At 44.9% G+C, this 25,623-nt stretch overlaps 1 protein-coding gene across 1 annotated transcript; it reads left to right on the top strand.

The window, feature by feature from the left end:
- The first annotated feature begins 5,076 nt into the window (after positions 1–5,076).
- LOC105012527 (transmembrane protein 196) lies at positions 5,077–24,155 on the top strand. Its single transcript, XM_020050177.2, has 6 exons — positions 5,077–5,138; positions 19,508–19,763; positions 20,175–20,231; positions 22,708–22,843; positions 23,062–23,204; positions 23,345–24,155. Exons 2-6 carry the CDS (start codon positions 19,599–19,601, stop codon positions 23,411–23,413), a joined length of 570 nt encoding a protein of 189 aa, XP_019905736.1. The 5' UTR covers positions 5,077–5,138; positions 19,508–19,598; the 3' UTR covers positions 23,414–24,155.
- The last annotated feature ends 1,468 nt before the right edge of the window (positions 24,156–25,623 follow it).

Genomic DNA, 25,623 nt, shown 5'->3' with positions numbered 1-25,623 from the left:
AGGACATGGTTCCAGTAATCCATGTCCTTAGTCTGCTTGTCTTCAGCAAACTGTTTGCGGGCATTCTTGTGCATCATCTTTAGAAGAGGCTTCCTTCTGGGACAACAGCCATGCAGACCTATTTGATGCAGTGTGCGGCATATGGTCTGAGCACTGACAGACTGACCTCCCACCCCTTCAACCTCTGCAGCAATGCTGGCAGCACTCATACGTCTATTTCCCAAAGACAACCTCTGGATATGACGCTGAACACGTGCACTCAACTTCTTTGGTCGACCATGGCGAGTCCTGTTCTGAGTGGAACCTGTCCTGATAAACCGCTGTATGGTCTTGGCCACCGTGCTGCAGCTCAGTTTCAGGGTCTTGGCAATCTTCTTATAGCCTAGGTCATCTTTATGTAGAGCAACAATTGTTTTTTTCAGATCCTCAGAGAGTTCTTTGCCATGAGGTGCCATGTTGAACTTCCAGTGACCAGTATGAGGGAGTGTGAGAGCGATAACACCAAATTTAACACACCTGCTCCTCATTCACACCTGAGACCTTGTAACACCTATGAGTCACATGACACCGGGGAGGGAAAATGGCTAATTGGGCCCAATTAGGGGTGTACTCACTTTTGTTGCCAGCGGTTTAGACATTAATGGCTGTGTGTTGTGTTATTTTGAGGGAACAGCAAATGTACACTGTTATACAACCTGTACACTCACTACATTGTAGCAAGTGTAATTTCCTCACTGTCACATGAAAAGATATAATCAAATATTTGCAAAAATGTGAGGGGTGTACTCACTTTTGTGAGATACTGTATGTTTTATGTCATGTCATGTCATCTTCTTCCGCTTATCCGGGGCCGGGTCGCGGGGGCAGCAGTCTAAGCAGGGATGCCCAGACTTCCCTCTCCCCAGACACTTCCTCTAGCTCTTCCGGGGGGACACCGAGGCGTTCCCAGGCCAGCCGGGAGACATAGTCCCTCCAGCGAGTCCTAGGTCTTCCCCGGGGTCTCCTCCCGGTGGGACGGGACCGGAACACCTTCCCAGGAAGGCGTTCCGGAGGCATCCGAAAAAGATGCCCAAGCCACCTCAGCTGACCCCTCTCGATGTGGAGGAGCAGCGGCTCTACTCTGAGCTCCTCCCGGGTGACCGAGCTTCTCACCCTATCTCTAAGGGATCGCCCGGCCACCCTGCGGAGAAAGCTCATTTCGGCCGCCTGTATCCGGGATCTTGTCCTTTCGGTCATGACCCAAAGCTCATGACCATAGGTGAGAGTAGGAACGTAGATTGACTGGTAAATCGAGAGCTTCGCCTTACGGCTCAGCTCTTTCTTCACCACGACAGACCGATACATCGACTGCATTACTGCAGAAGCTGCACCGATCCGTCTGTCAATCTCCCGTTCCATCCTTCCCTCACTCGTGAACAAGACCCCTAGATACTTAAACTCCTCCACTTGAGGCAGGCACTCTCCACCAACCTGAAGCGGGCAAGCCACCCTTTTCCGACTGAGGACCATGGCCTCTGATTTGGAGGTACTGATTCTCATCCCCACCGCTTCACACTCGGCTGCAAACCGTCCCAGCGCATGCTGAAGGTCCTGGTTAGAAGGGGCCAACACGACAACATCATCTGCAAAAAGCAGAGACGAAATTGTGTGGTCCCCAAACCTGACACCCTCCGGCCCCTGGCTGCGCCTAGAAATTCTGTCCATAAAAATTACGAACAGAACCGGTGACAAAGGGCAGCCCTGCCGGAGTCCAACATGCACTGGGAACAAGTCTGACTTACTGCCGGCAATGCGGACCAAGCTCCTGCTTCGGTTGTACAGGGACCTGACAGCCCTTAGCAAAGGACCCAGGACCCCATATTCCCCAAGCACCCTCCACAAGATGCCGCGAGGTACACAGTCGAATGCCTTTTCCAAATCCACAAAACACATGTGGATTGGTTGGGCAAACTCCCATGAACCCTCCAACACCCCGTAGAGGGTATAGAGCTGGTCCAGTGTTCCACGGCCCGGACGAAAACCACACTGTTCCTCCTGAATCCGAGGTTCTACTATCGGCCGTATTCTCCTCTCCAGTACCCTGGCATAGACTTTCCCGGGGAGGCTGAGAAGTGTGATCCCCCTATAGTTGGAACACACCCTCCGGTCCCCCTTCTTAAAAAGAGGGACCACCACACCGGTCTGCCATCCCAGAGGCACTGTCCCCGACCGCCACGCGATGTTGCACAGGCGTGTCAACCAAGACAGCCCCACAACATCCAGAGACTTGAGGTACTCAGGGCGGATCTCATCCACCCCCGGTGCCTTGCCACCGAGGAGTTTCTTGACCATCTCAGTGACTTCAGCCCGGGTGATGGACGAGTCCACCTCTGAGCCCTCATCCTCTGCTTCCTCAATGGAAGAAGTGACAGCGGGATTGAGGAGATCCTCGAAGTATTCCTTCCACCGCCCGACGACATCCTCAGTTGAGGTCAACAGCTGCCCACCTCTACTGTAAACAGCGTTGGTAGGGCACTGTTTCCCTCTCCTGAGGCGCCGGATGGTTTGCCAGAATCTCTTCGAGGCCAGCCGATAGTCCTTCTCCATGGCCTCACCGAACTCCTCCCAGGCCCGAGTTTTTGCCTCCACAACCACCCGGGCTGCAGCCCGCTTGGCCTGTCGGTACCCGTCAGCTGCGTCAGGAGTCCCACAAGCCAACCAGGCCTGATAGGACTCCTTCTTCAGCTTGACGGCATCCCTTACTTCCGGTGTCCACCACCGGGTTCGGGGATTGCCGCCTCGACAGGCACCGGAGACCTTACGGCCACAGCTCCGAGCGGCCGCTTCGACAATGGCGGTGGAGAACATGGTCCACTCGGACTCAATATCTCCAACCTCCCTCGGGATCCAGTCGAAGCTCTGCCGGAGGTGGGAGTTAAAGATCTCTCTGACAGGAGACTCGGCCAGACGTTCCCAGCAGACCCTTACAGTTCGCTTGGGCCTGCCGAGTCTGTCCAGCTTTCTCCCCCGCCATCGGATCCAACTCACAACCAGGTGGTGATCAGTTGACAGCTCCGCCCCTCTCTTCACCCGAGTGTCCAAGACATACGGCCGCAGGTCAGATGAGACGACAACAAAGTCGATCATCGACCTGCGGCCTAGGGTGTCCTGGTGCCACGTGCACTGATGGACACCCTTATGCTTGAACATGGTGTTCGTTATGGACAAACTGTGACTAGCACAGAAGTCCAATAACTGAACACCACTCGGGTTCAGATCAGGGGGGCCGTTCCTCCCAATCACGCCCCTCCAGGTGTCACTGTCGTTGCCCACGTGGGCGTTGAAGTCCCCCAGTAGAACAATAGAGTCCCCAGTCGGAGCACTTTCCAGCACCCCTCCCAGAGACTCCAAGAAGGTCGGGTACTCTGCACTGCCGTTCGGCCCGTAGGCACAAACAACAGTGAGAGACCTATCCCCGACCCGTAGGCGCAGGGAAACGACCCTCTCGTTCACCGGGGTAAACTCCAACACATGGCGGCAGAGCTGGGGAGCTATAAGCAAACCCACACCAGCCCGCCGCCTCTCACCATGGGCAACTCCAGAGTGGTGAAGAGTCCATCCTCTCTCAAGGAGTGTGGTTCCAGAGCCCAAGCCGTGCGTAGAGGTGATCCCGACTACCTCTAATCGGAACCTCTCAACCTCACGCACTAGCTCAGGCTCCTTCCCCGCCAGCGAGGTGACATTCCACGTCCCTAGAGCTAGTTTCTGTGTCCAGAGATCGGGTTGTCTAGGCCCCTGCCTTCGACTGCCGCCCGATCCTCTTCGCACCGGCCCCTTATGGTCCCTCCTGTGGGTGGTGAGCCCACGGGAGGGCGGCCCCACGTCACCCGTTCGGGCTGAGCCCGGCCGGGCCCCATGGGGGAAGGCCCGGCCACCAGGCGCTCGCATACGAGCCCCAACCCCGGGCCTGGCTCCAGGGTGGGGCCCCGGCTGCGCCATACCGGGCGACGTCACGGTACTCATTATGTTGTTCTTCATTAAGGGGGGTTTGAACCGCTCTTAGTCTGACCCGTCACCTAAGACCTGTTTGCCTTGGGAGACCCTACCAGGGGCATATAGCCCCAGACAACATAGCTCCTAGGGTCACTCGGGTACTCAAACCCCTCCACCACGTTAAGGTGGCAGTTCTTGACATACTGTATGTTTTATACAGTAGCCTAAATAGCAGTTATTGTACTTGGTGCCTAAATCAAAAGTGCAAAGGTAGGAGATGGTAGAACTATGAGATCAGAAACCAGTAACCTTCAATTTGAAATTATGTGGGCTATAAATAGACACTGCCCGTTATTGTGGTAGGTTGAGGGTTGACATTTAAGGTCTGTGACACCCTGGTGTTTTTGACTGACGTGGAAAAAACAGCTCCTGCACTGATCTACTTCCAAGTCAGGTACTGTCTGTAATTTACGAATAAAACACAGCATGTCTTTAACATAATGCAATTACATTGGGGCAGCAGCCAAGGAGCTAGGTGTTGTTGAGATGACCAGTTAGACGTTGCAAGTTGGAGGGCTGGGAGATGGTAGGCTAGTGAGGCCTACAAAAGAGCTGTAGCCCTGGGGCCTAAGGCAGGTTAAATTGCCCCTGCATACAGTAATAGATTTTTAGTGTCACTGTTTTTAAATAAAATATCAATCAGAACAAAATGTAAATTTACTATTTGTAATTCAGAAATGTGAGAGAATTGGTCTGGGATCTGTATACTTTTTGCAAGGCTCTGAGTCAAATACTAAATATTTGAAACAAATTTAATTCAAGAAAAAAATGAATAATTAATTTCCGGTCATTCTACACATTAAAAATATCAGGAATGCCAACGATGTTTCTTCCATGGCGGAACGGCTACACTAGAAAAATGCAAAACCAAGTGGAGTGATTCATTCCACTTATATTCTATGAAGAATCTTCTGATGCTGCGAGGAAATTAAAATAAAAACATCAACAGGCAGGTGGCAGAATGCCCAGTGACCCTGAATGTGTAAATGTACTTAAAAAAAAAAAGGAGATTGTGATCTTGCAAATCGCTCTGGATTGGAGCTTCTGGGATGGTTCATTACAATCTTTCAGCGAATTTCTGAAATGCTGGGAAAACGTTAGCTAAGGTAAACACGTTTTGCAAGGGACTCCAAAAAACTGTGTACTGAGTTCCTAAAATGTTTAAAGAAAGAAGTGGTTCTGTAGTGTTTTACCATTGTTACTGCAGTTCCAAAGTGTTTTTAACTTCAGCTAAACATACTATTGTATTTCTAAAGGGCTTGCAGCTGAATAGCAGAAACAATGTATTTATACAGTAACTCTATATAACAAAACTATCAGGCCACAACGTTTGGTTTGGAATGTCTGGTTTTATAGCTTATTTTATGCCCTGTGGTATACCAATTACCAAGTAAACAAACACTTTTTGTTCATCCACAGTATATGTTCTAGGGTAGTGGCGCAGGACAGAGCTTACTGTATTTAGCCTATATGAAGAAATTTGATAACAGCTATTGCCGTTTCAGACAACATTTTACGACATGAGGTTTAAGATTTCTATGCCTGTTCATGGTGTAACAATAACCGAGTGGACAAGTACTTCATGTGTACTTGTCCCTGGCTAGTGGCTGGACAGAGATATATGGGTAGCTTTCACTACAACTAATACTAGATAAAGCAGCTTGCTACCTGGAATACTTACCGGGAGGAGAAATAAGGCCAACAGCTTTCTTTTCTGGTCCATAACAGCGCACAACAACCGGATCAATATGAATAAAAAATAAGTCACCGACTCGATGAGTGTGTACACACTTTTTCAAGTATGCATTTGTATAGTGAAAATATTATGGCTCTTTTAAACAGAACATTACTGTAGTTGTAAAGTTTTATCAGCTAAAGCTAAACAGTTACTATTGTAACTATGCATAGGTTGAAGTCGGTCAGCAGGATAAAAATGTTTTAGGTAAGAATGATTTACCATGACAGAAATACAAACTGAATAATTTGACACTACACTGAATGCGGTTCATTGCGATTGGGAATATGAGGCAACAATACCCTCTTGTGGTCAGAGATGGTATAACAGACACACAGTGACTAGGGTTGGAGCAGGCTAGATACGCTCAGGGAACCCCCAAAATGTGGTGACCTTATTTCCTTAGGGGGCCCTGGGCCTTACCTGATTTGAGGTTGTTAAAAATATATATAATGAATATGCATTTTCACGTTTGGTTGATTAACTTACAAAAGCATTCAACGCTGGCAGACATTTGATATAGGAAGTTGGAAGAGGTCATCAACAGACAGGTCTTTAATATATGGTGACACCTAGCTGAGTGCTACCCATATATATTACCATTAAAGTAATCCAGTCATTCTTTCCTTTGAGTCTTTTTGATATTGCTCGGCTGCTCGGTTCTAGACCTTTATTGGCGCACTGGACCATATACAGTTGTGCTCAAAAGTTTGCATACCCTCAGAGAATTGGTAATATATGTACCATTTGTAAAGAAAACATGAGTGAGCAGGCAAAACACATGTCTTTATTTCTTATGGGATTCACATTCAACTGTAGGTCATAACAGAAAGGCACAATCATAAAATAAAACATGGCAACAAAGAAGAAAATCAAATGACCCCTTTTTAAAAGTCTGCATACCCTTAGTTCTTAATACTGTGTATTGCCCCTTTTAGCATCAATGACAGCATGCAGTCTTTTATAATAGTTGTCTATGAGGCCCCGAATTCTTGCAGGTGGTACAGCTGCCCATTCGTCTTGGCAAAACACCTCCAGATCATGCAAAGTTTTTGGTCATCTTGCATGAACCGCACATTTGAGATCTCCCCAGAGTGGCTTGATGATATTAAGGTCACGATACTGTGATGGCCACTCCAGAACCTTCACCTTTTACTGCTGCAACCACTGGAGGGTCAACTTGGCCTTACGCTTAGGGTCATTGTCGTGCTGGAAAGTCCAATGGGCAGCTTTCATGCAGAAAAATGCAGAAGAATTGTCTGCCAGTATTTTCTGATAACATGCTGCATGTTACAGTGGAGATGGTATTCTGTTCACTATGTTAGATTCAGTCCTGTTTTGAACCATGGACAAAATAAATGCAACCAGAAGCCATCTTTATTCAGCGTTATAGGCCTTGCTGACCCCTCTCCAAACATAGCGCTTATGGTTGTGACCATAAAGCTCTATTTTGGTCTTGTCACTCCAAATTACAGTGTGCCAGAAGCTGTGAGGCATGTCAAGGTGTTGAGGGCATTTTGTAACTACACCTTTTTGTGGCATTGGCGCTGTAAAGGCTTCTTTCTGACAATTCAACTATACAGCTAATTTTTGTTCAAGTATCATTGTATTATGCTCCCTGAAACAACCACACTGTCTTTCTCCAGAGCAGCCTGGATTTCTCTTGAGGTTACCTGTGGACTTTTCTTTGTCTCCCGAACAATTCTTCTGGCAGGTTTGGCTGAAATCTTTCTTGGTCCTTGGCTTGGTATCAAGAGATCCCCAAATGTTCCACTTCTTAATAAGTGATTGAACAGTACTGACTGGCATTTGCAAGGCTTTGGATATCTTTTTCCATCATTATAATGTTCCATTACCTTGTTACTCAGGTCTTTTCTGCTCCCCATAGCTCAGTATCTAGCCTCCTCAGTGCATCCACATAAGAGCTAACAAACTGTAGGAAATTAATTTATTATCATCCTTATTTATTCATTATCTTATTAGAAGGGTTTGGTATTCCGCATGCTTGGTCAATTACACATATACTGAAAGACTTGTCTCTCTCTGTCTCCAACTTATGAGGTCAGTGTCTTGATTTCAGGGGCAGTGATGAATGGTATGTCGGCTGAGCAGGGTCTGTGTATAAATAGTAATTGACTATTTATACACAGACACTAACTGCAATTTTAAAAATGTCCCATTGCAATTCACCTTTAATTGCCATTTTCACCTGTGTGTATCACCTTGTATGTCTGTAACAAGGCCAAACAGGGCTATTTGGGTGATTTCTGTTAACATTATGATTTAAAAAGGAGCCAAACAACTATGTGATAATAAATGGCTTCATATGATCACTATCCTTAAATAAAATACATTTATTTTTAAATGATCAGTCATATTTTCTAAATCAATGCCAAAATGTCACAATTTCTCCCAGAGTAATCAAACTTATGAGCACAACTACAAATGGGCAGTTATCCTGGTGTGCCTGAGGTAGATCCTGTAGGACTTGATTGATTGACAGGGATAATAATGCAGAGCATTAATGCAGACCATTATTATCACAGAAAGTCCTCCCATGTTGGTCAATATTGTGTCAATAGTCTTTGACTATAATATTCATTGCTGGATGCAGGTTATGTTTAGGGTTTGGTGTACTAAATCCGTAGATTTTAGTTATACTAATATGCATATTATTTACCTTACTGGTAGCAAACTATTCTCTTTTTTAATTCTCTGTGATTTGCTGTGATTGCTGTCGTGTATGCTACATACCATGCACTTAGTTAGTATATTCTACATTAAATGGGTGGTTCTGTGTGAGGTGGAGTACAGACAGATCTTATTTCACTGAGACGTGGAAAACAAGGAGAGAGATACTCTCTTCCCTTTCCTGTACCCCAAACATCTTCAGTGGGCAATTTCCCAGGTCTCGGGAGGGAAAACGTGTCTGTCTGGGTGTGAGCGTACGCATGTGTGAGCGTGTGTGTGTGCATGTGTGTGTGTGTGAGTGAGTGTTTTAGGTCTAAATACACTCATGGGGACCAAATGTCCCAATGAGTATAGTAATACCAGAAAATATTGTACTCATGAGGACCTTTTTACGGTCTCCATGAGGCAAAAGTCAATTTCCGGCTCAGGGTTTAGGTTTAGGGTCAAACTTACAATTCATTTTAGAGTTAGAATTGGGGTTTCTTTAAGGTCCAGGCATGGTTGGTTAAGTTTAGGGTTAAGGTTAGGTGTAACATCTAGTTAACGTTTAGGCATAAATGTTACTTTTTTGAGGTTAGGGTTAGGTTTAGGGTTAAGATTAGGGCAAGGGAGCATGCAATTTTTATTTTTTGGTCCCCACGAGGATAGCCATACAAACTTGTGTGTGTGTGTGTGTGGTTGGTTGGTTTATAATAACGTGATAAATAGTTAATAAGGCAGTTGTTTACTTGGCAAAGATGGTGACTGACACAGCTGGTGTTATTCAGTGACTTAAAAGGAAAGTGTGTGTGTGTGTGTGTGTGTGTGTGTGTGTGTGTGTGAAAGTGTGTGTGTGTGTGTGTGTGTGTGTGTGTGTGGAGGGTTGTAGGTATGTTGTAGGAGGTTAAGTGATTAGCACTTGCCTGAGACCTGAAGCCTTGCATCAACAGTCATGTGACATCTCTATTGAGAGGGATTATTGTGATCAGTCAGATTCCCATAATAGTTTGATAAAACCTTGTATGTGCTTTGGAAAATAATAACTATTTCTTTAATGATCCTGTATACATGCACACATGAAATTTGGCCAACTGAAGGGGCTTTGATAAATGCAAAAAATCACTAACCATTTTGACCATGTGTTCAATTCCAAATTCTTACATATAAAGTTTGTACATGGGAACCACTTCTAAGACACATAGTTTGAGTGGAACACACTTGACTCAGTTTACATGTCCTCATTTAGTATGTTTACAGTCACACTAACAGTTTAGCACTAAGCCGACCACGGCAGTAGGCCAACGACGGCATTTGTCATGTAAACACTTCACCCTGTTTATCACTTCATCATCAAGTGTGCATATGCCAATTCAAACACCTGTTTTTCTGGGCAATCGTTCAAATGTTTAGAGCATGTAAACACCTTAATTGGTCGTCCATTTGAAGTACTTAAAAGTAGTTACCTTTTTTGTTAACTACTTCTAACACATATATACTTATATATTACTCCTCGGCTTTGTGATCGAGGCCCTGCTTTATCAGAGCGATTCCCAGCAGACTCAAGACAGTGGATGTCAAGGTATGTGTCCTCCAGAATATTCTACTTTGATTTAGATCACAAGCCACCCGGTCAAGGCAACCATATACGACTCTCTCATCAACCCCACACAAACCCGGACAATGATGGCCCATTTCATTGCCTTCTGGAGGACCTCTGGGTTGATCTGAGAAAAGGATTTGAACTCTGGTCTCACAATGACGCAGCTTACTGCGAAGCAGTGACTTTTCCGCTGCTCCGTTTAGGGGCCATAGAAAGAGTTATTACACATTTTACATTATTTGTCCAAAAAATTTGCATAAGAACTGTTAGAACTTTTATTTTTAGTAGCAATTTTCAAATGTGTCCATGAAAACAGTATTTTCGGAGTTTTGCAAAGCATGTAATCATTTCAAACAAACGTGGTTTGATAGTGTCAAAATATTGAAAGACAAAAGATTGATGACTCAAGACTGATAAAGAACAATCTCAATTTTGTGTGCATGTAACCTAGTACAAATTGAAATCCTGCTCCGAAAATCAGGTGCAGTTGGCGCATGCTTCCTTAGTATTTGACCGACACAGATAAAGATTAGCGGAGTAAGGCATTTACATGACTAATTTGCTTGTAAACATGTTCAGTTTAAAATGTCATTCAGGAGATCCGGGTTCAGTCCTCAGTCACACGCATGCACGCACGCACAGACACATGCACGCACACACATGCACACACACACACACATATAAACACACACACACATCACACACTAAAACATTGGTGTTGTTCGCCAGACCAATTTGTGTGTGCCTGGCAATGAAAGTGATGGTTCTGTTGGCAAATTTTCCAAGACTTTAATAATTAACAACACACTCATAAATTAACCATGCAAGTGCACGAGCCCAACCCACCGACTCACGTCACACCCTCACAGAGGCTTGCACACACACACGCGTCTGCATACACATGCGCACGCACACACACACAAACACGCACACACTCACACATTCATTCGTGACCCCGGGAGATGATCAGTTTTAATCTACTACCGCTGTTACAAACAACTCTGCAAGCTAGGGAGCAGATGGGGGCATCCCTAACCACACACTATCCCCTGTGCAGCGCACTACCTCTGACCGGAGAGCATGGTCGAAATGTAGTGTGCCATGTAGAAAATAGGGGGCCATTTGGAAAGCAGAAATCAATATGGATAACGTCTGACTCCTGACCCCTAGGCTACAGCGAGACGTCTCTTTTCCCGTCTAGGACAATTTCATTGGAGACTTTAGCCACCACACCCATCATTTTTAAATGTCACATTCTGACAGTAAATCAGTGGAAGACAGCTTGCCGGAACGCGTACTGTACATCTTAGTAACATTGGCCCTATGGATATTGGTGCTCGGTGTCTATAAATGAAACAATTATAAAATGGACAGGCATACACAGATAGACACACACACACACACACACATAGACACATACCACCCACACACAGACACACAGTTGAGCTCTGCAACATTTTGTGGAATTAAACGAGAGGAAAAATATTTTGAAAGACTGCAGTTGTGAGTGGCACTGTGCAGAATCCTGGAGTAGGTTCTATATTTTTTCCTCAGCAGGCTAACTCAGCAACCTTCCAGCTCAGACCCTGAACTTTAGCTCAGCAGGCTAACTCAGCAAGGTTCTGGCTCAGATGCAGTTGGAAGGATGAAAACTGAAAAACAGGATACAAAAAGTAATATGATAATATATTGAGAGTCTAGGTGGACTCTTACAAAAGCCTGTTCAGACATATTTTACAGACATCATCACCACAGGCCTGGTTGGTTAACACAACTAGTCACACAAACACACACACACACACACACACCACACCAGAGGACGTGATAAACACAACGCAGCAACTGTTTTATAAGTAGGTGATAAACAGACATGAATATGGTTTGTGTTTCTATATTGATGCAATGCAGTTATGTATATTCTCTACAGCTCTGTTGGTGGGTATGAGTGTTTCTCTACAGCTCTGTTGGTGTTTTTGAGTGTTTCTCTATGTGTTGCTATATGTAGGTGTGAATGAGTGCAAGCAGTTGTCTTGGTCCATGTTGTTGGTCTGTATACTGTATACTGGACCCCTAGGTCAGCTTCTCTGAATGTATATTCTAGATCATTAGAGAACTACCTAATATTTTGATACATTTTTCACAGCGAAGTGTGAATTCACAATTGAGACAGACATTGGGACAGACCAATAAAACGCCAGAAAGATATTCAGCCAGCCAACCAGCCTGATTGACAAATAGTAAAACAGAAAACCAGCCAGCCAGAACAACAGCAAGACACAGGAACAGAGAGACTGTTTCCCTCTGCCCATAACCTTGTCCTGGCACACCTGATTACTGCTCTGTCCATATGTGTGCGTGTGTGTGTGCGTGTGTGTGTCCAGCTGTGTCTGGCAGGCTCTGGAATGATGGTCCTGCAGTGTGAGGACACATTTCCTGTTAGTGGGACAAAGAGAAGAAAGAAGAGAGGGTGACAGAGGCTACAGCTTTGCCAGGAGAGTGGTGATGAATGTCCTTGAACTGAGAACAGTGTTAGGGACAGGCGTTGTGTGTGTGTGTGTGTGTGTGTGTGTGTGTGTGTGTGTGTGTGTGTGTGTGTGTGTGCATCAGCAAGGGCCCAGCTTTTCTGTCCATCAGCTACATGTCTGTCTGTGTGTATGTGGTTATGTGTGTGTGTGTGTGTGTGTGTGTGTCACCCAGGGAGATTGCAGGCTCAGCTTTTCTGTCCATCAGATGTATGTGTGTTGTGCCAAATCACACGTTACATCACGTCCCTCTGTTGACGATGCGCAAGATCATGTCAGATCACAGCCTGATTGGGTGGTATGGACACGCCCACATACACACAAAGTCTGAGGTATACTGAGCTCAACGCTGATACCCAAGAGAGAGGCTGACAAAGATCTGATGTGATTAGTCAAAAGGCAAACTACTGGAATGAAAGATCAGAATTGAACTGCCTGTGTAAACGGAGCCCAGTGTTTTCCTTTGTCTTTTCCCAACAGTGGGGGGGTTGTGGGGCAACACACCGGCATCAACGACACAAAAGGCTTGATGCGTGAAAAGTACTCCCCCTCAATTAACCATTCTCTAAAACTGTTCATGAATCGCCTCCCAGACTAATAAAAGTCACTAGCTACTAACCGATGAGGCAATATGAATTCCATGTACACTATATTACCATGTGTTGCATTGGGGGTTAAAGACGGGGTAGGAATTATAGTTTTGCTGGATGTAGCACACAGTGGCCCATGATTTCACATTATATTTGTAACTTTACAAACTCTCCTGAGTATTTCATACAGGACATTCACTGCAGCACTGGACAGTTTTTCCACAAAAAGTATCCCTTGTACATTACGGAGGGGGTTGGATTTATTACCCAATACTTCCCCAAAGCTAATGAGCACAAGCAAATTAACAACATTAATAACATCAAAATGTACTTTTTTATATTAGATAACCATTCCTAACCATTACTCATTGCTCTACATTCTAATATTGTTTAACTTATTTAAAATATTATTTAAATAGTCATTTTGTTTTGTTTATATTTTTCCCACATAGTTTTTCCTTTTTTCGCAAAATACGAAAACGGTAGGTCTTATTGTTGCTGCCAAATCTCTAATGTTTCCAGCATAACACAAATCTATTGTAGCCGATTATAGCTATCAATGTTTGACAGTCAGTTAGCTAGCCTGCTTCTGACCTTTGGTTGTCGCTCAGACGATGGCTACCTTCTTTATATCAATGTCACAGCCACATACTGACGGTTCAACACAAACGTGCACGTACACAGACACAGCCAGTTACATTTCTTTGACCTCACTCCAAGGCTTGATATTACATAGGCCGGGTGCAGGACGTTATTGCCCTGTTCTGATGCTTGTGCGATAGTAAACTGTGCACGATGGTAAACTGCACGCAGTTTGGGGGGGGGGGGGCAATTTAAAAAAATATTGCATAACAATTTACCAGCGGCGGGGCGCCACTCTGATTACAATAGGGGGGAAACACTGCGCAGCCTAAGCTTTCCATTCCAGATGGTTTGTTGATGTTTAGGACGGTTAGAAGGTTCAACAGATACACCCGACCTCTGACTTCTGACCACCACTGTCACTTTCTCAAGGTGTGTCAGCGCTGACAGGGAGAATGTTTGGTATTGCAGAGAGGATTGACTTTAGGGCTGTGTCTCTTAGAAATCACACTGAAACCTCCTTATCGATCTGCCTCCCTCTGCCTCTCTTTATCCCTCTCTCTGTCTCTCCCTCTATTTCACTTTTTTGCTCCATCCTTCTCTCTCTCTCTTTATCTCTGTCCTTCTCTTTCTCTCTGTATCACTCTCTATCCCCCTCTCTGTCTCCCTGTCTTCTCTTAGGTCAATTCTCCTCTAAGTCATCAGTGTGAGGTGAAATACGACTCCTCTCCTCTACCCCAGCAACTCTGTATTCGTGTGCATGTGTGCGTGAGTGAGTGTGTGTGTGTGTGTGTGTGTGTGTGAGTGAAAAGCGATGAGCGGAGGGGGAGGGGGCAACAAATTAGCAATCAATAGGTCAGAATCAGGTGACTGACCAACTCTCCTCGATCTAATGGAAAGTATTGCAGGTATGTATGTTTGTTGATGATGGTGTGTGAAGCAAACTCCTACCTGTGTCAGTAGATCCCCTTTTGTCCACACTGCTGCAATGCATTTTGGGACTGCAGCTTGTTGTTTACCTCATCAAGCAATGTGCTTCGTCCCATTAAACAGAGAATCAGGCAGTGTTTGTGTGTGTGTGTGTGTGTGCGTTTGCGTGTCTTCATCAACGTTATCATTACCTTTATGTAGTTCACACAAACTATCTGCAGACCTGAAGAGATGTGTTTGCATTTGGAGCCAGGGTCAGCATTTAAAGCCGTAGGGAGTTGTATGTCTGGGTGCGTAGCTGCTTGTGTGTGTGTGTGTGTGTGTGTGTGTGTCCACGACAGACCAGAGGGCAAGTCATGTGGGAGTCTGTTGTCTTTTTTCTAGGGTGTTGCTACAGTGTGAAAACAGAAAGGCTCAAAAAGCTGACTGAATTCAACCATTAAGGGCCTCTTTTGCAGACACAGACTAAGCCTAGTCCATTAATAATCTGTGCCTACAAAACCGGATCACAAAGTTGGAAAATGAGCTCCGGTGTTCTCCCAGTCCCTGGCAACTGAAGTGATTTAACAACACATGCATCTCATGACAATTATACCACAGAACACAACATAGAGATTATAGGATTTCTAAGCCCTGATCCATTGACCCTTGGTCTTGTATCTGAGATTTCACTTGGAGAAAATAACCAACAGATACAACAAAAACAATTAATATAACAACTAAACAGGGGGGGAAGGATATCATGTCGTTCATTGGAGAATAACTCACTGTGAGAAAATCACGTAGACTTTCCTGTTAGGGTGATTTTAATAGGATTTAATAAAGCCATGAGAGCAGAGCTGGGGCAAATACAGATGGCAGCGGAATCTCCGACACACACACACACACACACACACAGATCTCTGCAGGTCTGATAATGTGACTAATTCAAGCCAACACGCATTTCGGACTCTCTCTGTTTCTCTGTCTCTTTCTTTGCCCTCTCTTGCTTGCGAGGAAACAGAAGTGGACATTTGCTCTCCTGTTGATGTGCAATACAAGGCACCACCTCAACCCATAACACACACTCATTATGTAACAGTGAGTGGCAGGGGGCTAAAAATAGCATGGCCCCCCATCTCTATTCCCGCTTACTGCGTTCGGCACATGGGTTTCTATCCAACAATCACACACACACACAGACACACGACAACACACATACATGACAACACACACACAATGGCAAATACACATACACGACAACACAGCACTGTGGCCCAGGTCTATTCCAGTTCCTAAATTCTGACAGTCCCATCAGCACTTTTATTTTTAGCTCACAGCACTTTAAAGGAAACCTGAACAAGACAACATGGTGTGAATGGTAGTGTGTAGTTTGTGTGTTACCATGCACATGTGCCCGTGTGTGTGTGTGTGTGTGTGCCAATCTAACATTGATTAGAAGATCACCAGTGAACCAAAGACACTGTTTAGGGACAAAATGAGCTCTGAAGCTTAAGCTGAGAGGGAGGACAACCTTCTTTCTAGTCATTTAGCAGAATAGAGTCTATTTCACTTCTTTACAGACTGTGACCAACTCACGTAATTCTATTCAAGAACTGCTACGGTCAGCAGACAGTCTAGTACTTTAGAATGAATGGTAATTCAGAATTTACCTCACTTCCTGTTAGCAGACTGTTCTGTATTTTAGAATAAACCACTCATCCTATTAGCTAACTGTCTAGTACTTTAGAGTTAACTACATTCTGACTTCCAGGGTTGTTTTGCTGACTATTTCTGAGACAGACTAACGGGCCGTTTGATATGAGACAGAGACAGATGCAAGGACAAACAAAGAGAATAAAAACAGGCACTTCTCTCTTTCTCTCTCTCTTTCTAAGTGTCCCTCAAGGGAAGTAGAAGCTCAAACCAAAAGATATGTACTCATCACATCAGAAAGATGTTCTAAAGTTAGATTGTCTGTCAATGTCCTCTAATGTCTTTTCCTGTTCCCTGTTCTCTTGTCCCCTGATGTCACTTCCTGTACTCTCTTCTCTTGTCCTTTGACCTGTTCTGACCTGAAACTGTCCCACTGATGCAACAGTGGGACAGTCTCTCATAAGTAATTTGATGTTTGACCAAGACATTTCTCATTTAATATTTTTAAATACAGTCCTGCTTGACTATTGTGTATACATATTTTATTAGTTGTTATTTGTCTTATTATTGATAATGATTATTGTACTGCTATGTTGAAGGGACTATCTCAACAACAACAACATACCACCCAGGCCATTTTAAATGGGGGATAATCTTGGAGTGACCATAGACTCAGTAAAGGATCTCTACTTTGGCTGAAACACTATACAGGGAATGTGGGTCCAGCCTAGATGTACTTGCCTCTCGGGTAAGTTGTGTGTTTGAGGTATAAAGCTTATAAATGCTCCAACAGACTCTGAATGCCAACTCACACTGAGTTGAGTTACTGAGTTACAGCTATACCTATCACACCGATGAACGGGTGGGGACCCAAATGCGGACACAGAGGCAGAGGAGGGCGGTCCAAAGTATTTATTGAACAACCAGGCAGTGGGCAGGCTCGTAGTGGTGGACAGGCAGGGTTCGTTATCGGGCGTTCAGATGGTCGAAGGCACAGGAGAGGGCAGGCAGGCTCGTGGTGGGGGACAGGCAGTGTTTGTTGTCGGGGGGTCAGATGGTCGAAGGTACAGGAGAGGGCAGGCAGGCTCGTAGTGGGGGACAGGCAGTGTTCGTTGTCGGGCGGTCGGATGGTCGAAGGTACAGGAGAGGGCAGGCAGGCTCGTAATCCGGAAAACAGGCAAGGGTCGTAACCGGGGAATAGAAGGACAGGTAGACTGACTGATGAACACATAGAACGCTGGAAACGACTGTACGGGACAAGACGATCTGGCAACTGCCAAACAGAGAACAGGGTTTAAATACACGGGGCTAATAGGGAACCGGGAACACCTGGTGAGGGGCGGGGACAAAACAACAGGTGAAACACATCAGGGTGTGACAATACCGGATCCTGAGCCGAAGCACAGCTGAGGATCTGGGTAGATAATAGACCACTAGATTACCCACAAACACTGTGCAAACCTTTATGTGGTATGTAAAAGCATTTGGTATAAGTGTGCTTGGAAAATGTATTAATACTGAACAGCATCTAGAGCAGAAACGACCCTTGAATGTTCCACCATCTAAATACAGCTTTTATTTACAATGGTTTTTTAAGCGAAACATAGCACACACACACACACAGACACACACACACACAGACACAGACAGAGAAAGGGAGAGAGGGGATAGAGGTAAAGACACATGGGAAAGGGAGAGAGTGGGGGAGAGAGAAAAAAGAGAGAGGGGAGAGAGAGAGAAAGAAAGAGAGAGAAACAATCAATCTGGAGCTGGGAAAACTGCTATGTGAACAGAGTCTGAGCGCGGCTATCTTCTGTCGCTTTATAGGGACTGACACTGCAGGGTGGAGGGGTGCGGGGGAGACAGGAAGGGGGGACAGTGGAATAGGAGAGAGAGGTAGGACAGAGTAAGAGGAGCGGTGGAGGACGGGAGGAGAGGAGAGAAAGAGAACAGCGGTAAAGGAGAGAGGGGGAGGACAGGTGACTATGAGAGAGTGAGAGGATTGGGAGTACCAGGGAGGCACAGTGATATAAATGTCTACTGAGTGTTTTGCTGGACTCCCCTAAGCAGGCATACGAATGGTATGCTGAATGGTATTTATGTGGAATAGTGGTTTTCACACAGTTAACTGATTACCGACCACACCCCAAAAACCTTAGGTTATGTGTGTAACTTGAGAAAGGTTTTGTGTGTATGACTCTATAACTACAAACAACTGAAGGGAACTCACATGAAAAACCGTAGGAAGTTGATTGATTTTGTTCTGAAACATAAAACTAATGCTCTGCATAGTGATGATTCAGAGTCTGAATCCGTTTCAGTAATGGCATTTATAAAAATAAATATATTTGAATCCTCTACACGTAATTACAGGTGTTTGCATGTTACTTACTTCAGTGGAGAAATGTAGTTAACAGTTCGATGGTGTATATAATGTTTGTGTGTGTGACTTGGAGAATAAGATCAGACCAGCTGTGATTGGATTTAACGGTGTTGTGGTAATGACACCTGCTCATGTGAATCAGCACAGGAGTCGCGACAGTTTAAATGTAACTGAAAGACTGGGGGAGGAGGTGTCGTACTGTCCAGGGGGAGTGTGAGCGTATGAGAGAGAGACCGGCAGACGGAACGAGAGAGTAAACCGGAGGGCGCCTGGGTCGGGTCGCGGAGTGTTGAGTTTGTCTGAGCAAGCATCTGAGTACCACGGACAGCAACCGCACAACAGTCTGTTAGCCACCGACCAGCAAGAAGTTCAGAGGACCCGCTCCCTTCATGATTAACGGGAGAGCACCCTTTTTAACCAGAGACGCAACGATTCCACTATGAAGGAATGATGATCTAGTTTTTATTCATTCCGGTTAGTCTTCCAAAAATACAAGGGAAATAGTTTTTTTTTTTTTTTTTTTTTTTACATTTATTTAGAAACTGTTCTAAATTACAGATTTCGGTTGACCAGCTTTCACTTTTCACACCGATTTCCCCGAGCGTCTGTTCATAATTTTCCTAAGCTACGGCACTGCGGCTCCTCCAGACCATAGACTGTATAGGTCCGGTTGCTAGTTGGAACAAAAACAAGATTCTTGTGTTCGAAAAGAGGGGAAGCTGCACTTACCCAGTTCAGTTATTCTTTATAGAACGGGAATTGTCAACTTAGTAACAACCGTGACTCTTTTCTGGGAATTCGCAAAAAAAAAAATTTGCCTTTCAAAAGTTTTTTGCTGCAGACAGGTTTGCCCTCCTGACTTAAGCCTACCTAAAACAGCAGACAGGCAGAGTGGTCTCCAGGAGGATGCTCGGGCAGGATGTGCTCCAGCCGGAAGATTCTGTGGAGTCTGCTGTTACTGTCAGTGTTGGAGGTGGGGCTAGGCGTCGCCAGTATCGTCCTGGGAGCAGTGGGGATTAGCCGTGTCAGGGAGGAGCACAAGCCGCTGCAAGGAGACGCTTCTCCGGTTTGGAGTGGCCTGTGTGTACGTGGAATTTTTTGTTTACCATCGTTTTGTGTCTGTGGCATGCTGTCAGTTTAATTGAAATGTTCTCCGTACTGCTCCCGGCCTCGGGGTACATTGGCGCGCCCATACAGAAGACAGCCTTATTGTCTCGATTTCACTTCTCTGGGTGACATGTTCCACAGAGGTCTTAACGGTTATTGTTCGCCAGAAGAGCTTGTTAGTCAACTAAATACCTATAATTCTTCTTATTTTTAACAAGTGGCCTTCTAAATTATTAGAAAGTTTTCATGCTGGCATAATTTCACTTAGGCCTATGTGTCCCTTTTAACGTTAAAATCAGTTAACTTTCTCTCAAATCTAGTGCTAATTTATGATCTAATTCTAAACTGTTTATCAGGTTCTGAACAACTTCTGGTTTTTCTCTCTCAGTTTCTAATCTGTGGGATGTGTGGAGTCCTGTGTGCTAAGAAGAGGACTGGACTCATTGTAAGTACACACACACACATCCACACACGCACCCCCACACATTTGTTTTGGGGACCAAAATAAAATAGAAATCCTTGTTCCTTATCTCTGAACCCTAATTCTAACCCTTACCATAATATTAACCCTAACCTAATTACATAATTAACTCCAGTTCTACCCTAAACCTAAAGCCTAAGCCATTTATATTATTTATCTAGTGAGGACCAGCAAAAAAAGCTTTATTGTTAGAACTGGATTCCAGAAACACACAGTGCTAAAAATGACCATATCGTACACCAGAGTACAAAAACCTTTGCCAGGTCAGTTACTGTATCACTGTTGTCCTCTTTGTGAGGGCACTGGGCACGTGCAGAAATATCCATAACAGGAGGCAAGTTCTTCAGAGAGAAAGACTACTCCTCTCTTCTCTGTTCCCCCTCTGTCTTTCCCGCTTCTCTCCTTCCCAATCTTTCTCTCTCACCCACTTCTCTCTTCCTCTCCTTTTCTCTCGGCAGAGACTCTTCTCGCTCTCCTTCTCTCAGAAGTCACGAAGGGTGTAAATAACTGATCAATATCAAAGTGAAACCTGCCTCTCATTTCTCTCAGTGTGTCATTCTCTCTTTCCACTCCTGCCACTCCATCTCCGGGTCTTCTCTCGCTCCAGCCCTCTGTCGCTCTTTCCTCATCAACCGTTTCTCGCCATGAGCCCTCTCTCTACCTCTCTCTCCATCATCCATCCCTCTCTATCATCTCTCTCTCCCTCATCCATCCCCCTCTCTACCTCTCTCTCCATCATCCATCCCTCTCTATCATCTCTCTCTCCCTCATCCATCCCCCTCTCTACCTCTCTCTCCATCATCCATCCCTCTCCATCATCCATCCCTCTCTCTACCTCTCTCTCCATCATCCATCCCTCTCTCTACCTCTCTCTTCATCATCCATCCCTCTCCATCATCTCTCTGGCTCTGCATCATCGCTCTCATTCCCCTGGAGTTTTCTCTCTCCATCATTCCTTCATCCTATCTCACCTACTGAGCCCTCTCTTTCCACAATCCCTCTCTCCATCATTCATCCCTCTCTGTCATCTCTCTGTCTCTTTATCATCGTTCTCCTTCCCCTTGAGCTTCTTCTCTCCAACATCCCTTCATCCTGTCTCACATCATGAGCCCTCTCCACAATCCCTCTCTCCATCATCCCTCTCTCTACCTCAGCCCTCTCTCTCCATCATCCCTCTCTGTCCATCAGGCCACTGTCTCATCCTTTCACACGCTATCTATCTTACTGTCATTCAATCTCATTTCAGTTGAAGCCATTCTCCTCTCCTCTGCGTGTTGATTAGGTTATGTTAGGTTAGTGTAGATCTGGAGACAGATGAGATTCCTAACAATGGATGATGACTGAAACAAGAGCTCTGATTTTCCATGCAGACATTTACAGAAGGCACATGAAACACTAAAAAAACCTATGGCACGCACGCACGCACGCACATGCATACTTAACATTAGACAGCATAGTGGTTCTTAATGTGACTGGTTACCTGAAAGCAAATAACTGTAACTGAGCTTCCTGAAACGATCCAAAATGTGTGTCACGTTTCAAGTAGGATTGTTGTATAAACAAGGTAAAGACCATTCAAGAAAATGCTTGCTTGCCGATTCCCTCATGACAATGCACATACAATACAAGTACTAATAAATAAAAAAATTTAGACAAAATAGCAGTGCAAATAAAGTGTGAAATCAGAGTAAATCTGTTATTACAGTGTTTGCCATATTTACAAGTGTATTGCACATGGATTTTTACATAGTGCAGAAGTAAATTGTAACAGAGTCTGAGCTTTAATAAACATTAAAAAAGGATCTGGTAGTGGCTGTTTTTAAGTGAGGTGTGTGTATGTGTGTGTGTGTGTGCAGTCAGCCTGTCTAATTCAAGTGTTGAACCAGCCTACTGGCTGCCTCAGAGTCTGTTGGCATGGGAACTTATGCTCTGATACAGGCGGATGAACGCCGTGGGTGCGTGGGTTTCTAGACAACGCAGCTGGCCTTGGGCAGCCGTTGGGTCAGATGTCTTGGATGGGCAGGGTGCTAGGCCCCAGTGATGTACTGGTCCATCTCAATGGCCCTTGCAGCTGGAGGCAGAGCAGTTCCCATACCAGGCTGTGATGCAGCCGGTCAGGATCCTCTTGACCGTGCGGTTGTTGTATTTCGAGAGGACTCGTGTTGGCATGCCAGACTTCTGTAGTTGCACTCCCTTGACAACATTTGTGGCATTGACGCTCCTGCCAAGCTAAAACAAAGAAAATCTGACCTTAGTTGCCATGAGGAAAAAGGCTACGTGTGGGTTATGTGTTAGATATGTTTAATGTAAATTCAATGTACAAACAATGTGTGGATTCGTGTACAGCACTCTATGACAAAAAACAAAAGTTTCTCAGTATATTTTGTTTACTGCTAAGTGAACCATGTCTCTCCATGTCCATCTCTCTCCCTCACTCCAGATGATTCTGTTCTCAGCCTGCTGTATCTGTGGTCTGATTGGGGGGATTCTCAACTTCCAGTTTGTTAGGGCGTTGTCACGGCGACCAGACTCTCTCCGCTCCCTGCATCTAGCAGCCATGACCATTGCCTGCCTGGGTATGCAATGCTAGGAAACCCTGCCACATAACATAAAACACAGTTCAACATTATACTGGAATCCGCTTATTCCAGTTAAACCCTCTAACTTGCATTACAGTCTCTAATTAACAGTAATACCTCTTCTTAGATAAGAACCTTGGTACAGTTCAAATTGGTACACATTCAAATGAGTTAATGTGTACATTTGACAGAGTTTCTCTCTGTGTCTGCTATAGGGATCTCTTCCTGTACTCTCTCCACCTGGTTGACCTGTCGCCTGGCCAGTTCAGAACAACAGAGAATGTTCCTGGAGAGGGAACACTCATTGCATCACTCCCATGAGATGGCTGAAAAGGAACCATGCACGCACGGATCTTTTGTAAGAAACCAACACGCTGACTTAAACGCACTGGCCTTTCACCCAGCTCTGGATCGCTCCTCAGCGACACGACTCATTGACACTAATGTTCTGTGTGTGTGTGTGTGTGTGTGCGTGCATGGTTGTGTGTTTCCCAACAGGAGATCCTGGACAACTCCAGCAACGGGATTCCTCAGATCTCCTACAATGGCAACACCACGTCTCTTTGACAACATATACACTATGTTTCCCTGACAATGGACACACCTTGTTGCCCTGACAATGGACACACCTTGTTGCCCTAACAACAGCACACCTGGATCCACAGCACATCCAAGAGCTTTGAAAAGTCACTCACAGCAGCTGCTGGAGAACAACGCATATGGGATTTCAGCACGAATGGATCTTCAGCAATGAATGATTTTCTTGGATAATTTGTTACTAGATCTGATAGTTAGACAAATGCATATGACCTCTGACCTTATGGACCGGATGAACAGACGTACAGTCAGACACTTTAAACAGAGGAGACCAAAACAAGCGTGCAATCAATTCCAATGTTTAAAATCTTACTCTCTCTCCTTTCTCTGTCTCTCTCTCTCTCTTTACTCTGCATCTGACTGTATGAAGAGAGGTATTTGATATATGAAGAACAGTGCTTAAGCTATCTGATGTAGAGCTGAATAAGGAATGCTTTAAAATATCAATAGGTCAAAGACATCCAACAATGCACACTGTAAATCAGTGGTGCCCAACCCTGCTCATTGGGAGCTGGGTGCAGGTTTTTGCTCAAGCCCTGCACTAACACAACTACTTACCAAGTAGTTCATCAGGAGGAGGGTGGGACACCCACGTTGTATATTAATGCTTGTATATCAGGAAAACAGGGATTATTCTATGGAGTTATGATATTTTTCTATAGCCTTCTTATAAAACAAATATTAAACTATGGTAAATGAGAGAAACTAGTGACTGTCACACAAATATTTTAAATACTTTATTTCAATCCACAAATAGCCTTACAGATACAATTATCTAAGTGAAATCATGGATATCTAAACACTTCTGGATACAAAAAAAGCATACAACCAGTCATTCCATATGCACGGCAGAATCCCAAACACCAGAACTACACGTCTGTTGATGAAGACCTACCCCAGAACTACAAGTCTGTTGATGAAGACCTACCCCAGAACTACACGTCTGTTGATGAGGACCTACCCCAGAACTACATGTCTGTTGATGAGGACCTACCCCAGAACTACAAGTCTGTTGATGAGGACCTACCCCAGAACTACAAGTCTGTTGATGAAGACCTACCCCAGAACTACAAGTCTGTTGATGAAGACCTACCCCAGAACTAAAAGTCTGCTGATGAGCACCTACCCCAGAACTACAAGTCTGTTGATGAGGACCTACCCCAGAACTACATGTCTGTTGATGAGGACCTACCCCAGAACTACATGTCTGTTGATGAGGACCTACCCCAGAACTACATGTCTGTTGATGAGGACCTACCCCAGAACTACATGTCTGTTGATGAGCACCTACCCCAGAACTACATGTCTGTTGATGAGCACTTACCCCAGAACTACATGTCTGTTGATGAGCACCTACCCCAGAACTACATGTCTGTTGATGGCCTACTACAGTACCTTCCTGGCCTACCCCCACAACAACAATATTGGTGTGTTTGATACACCCAGAAGACACACACAACAAAACAACACTGATCTCAGGCATTCATCTTCATATTTATTGGAAACAGACATACTCTGCTGGGGAAGCTATTACTGTGGGAGTCCAAGAGATTGATCTTCCATTCCTGTATGTGTGTGTGCGTGTGTGTGTGTGTGTGTGTGTGTGTAGTTAATCCTAATGGCAAACATCTCTCACCATCTGCTACTAAACATCGACAGGTTCTATACAGTTGGTAACTAGACTTATCTCTGTTAATCAGGGCTTGACTTGGGATAAAATAAGTGCAGGAACTGACAAATCGCAAATTAGACTATGTTCATGAAAATGTAAGCGTAAATAAGGCCTGCCTATAAAAGGAACAGGAACGCTATTTGCCTAAAATTCGAAGCACTGGAACAGCACTGGTTCCAGACCGTTCCAGCCCAAGTCAAGCTCTGCTGCTAATACACACAGATCCATGACCTATTCACACACAGACAAATCACACATACACAAACACCGCACACACACACACTCAAACGTATAACCCCAATGTGACCTCTCAGAGAGATATATAGCCACTGATTTTAGACTACATCAATGCTGTTCAATAGCTCATTAACCTGTTCGCTTCCATCAGACAACACAGCATGCAGTTTGTGTATGTGTGTGTTATTTTGTGTGAAGGTGTGTGTGTATTACTATACCCTGTGAGATCCAGATGTCCTCACTAATACAGTGACTTATGATAATTCATGAC

This window comes from Esox lucius, chromosome 10 (assembly GCF_011004845.1).
Source record: "Esox lucius isolate fEsoLuc1 chromosome 10, fEsoLuc1.pri, whole genome shotgun sequence".
In the NCBI taxonomy this organism is placed as follows: domain Eukaryota; kingdom Metazoa; phylum Chordata; class Actinopteri; order Esociformes; family Esocidae; genus Esox; species Esox lucius.
Note: the sequence above shows the minus strand (reverse complement) of the source record. Positions and strands in the feature narration are given on the sequence as shown.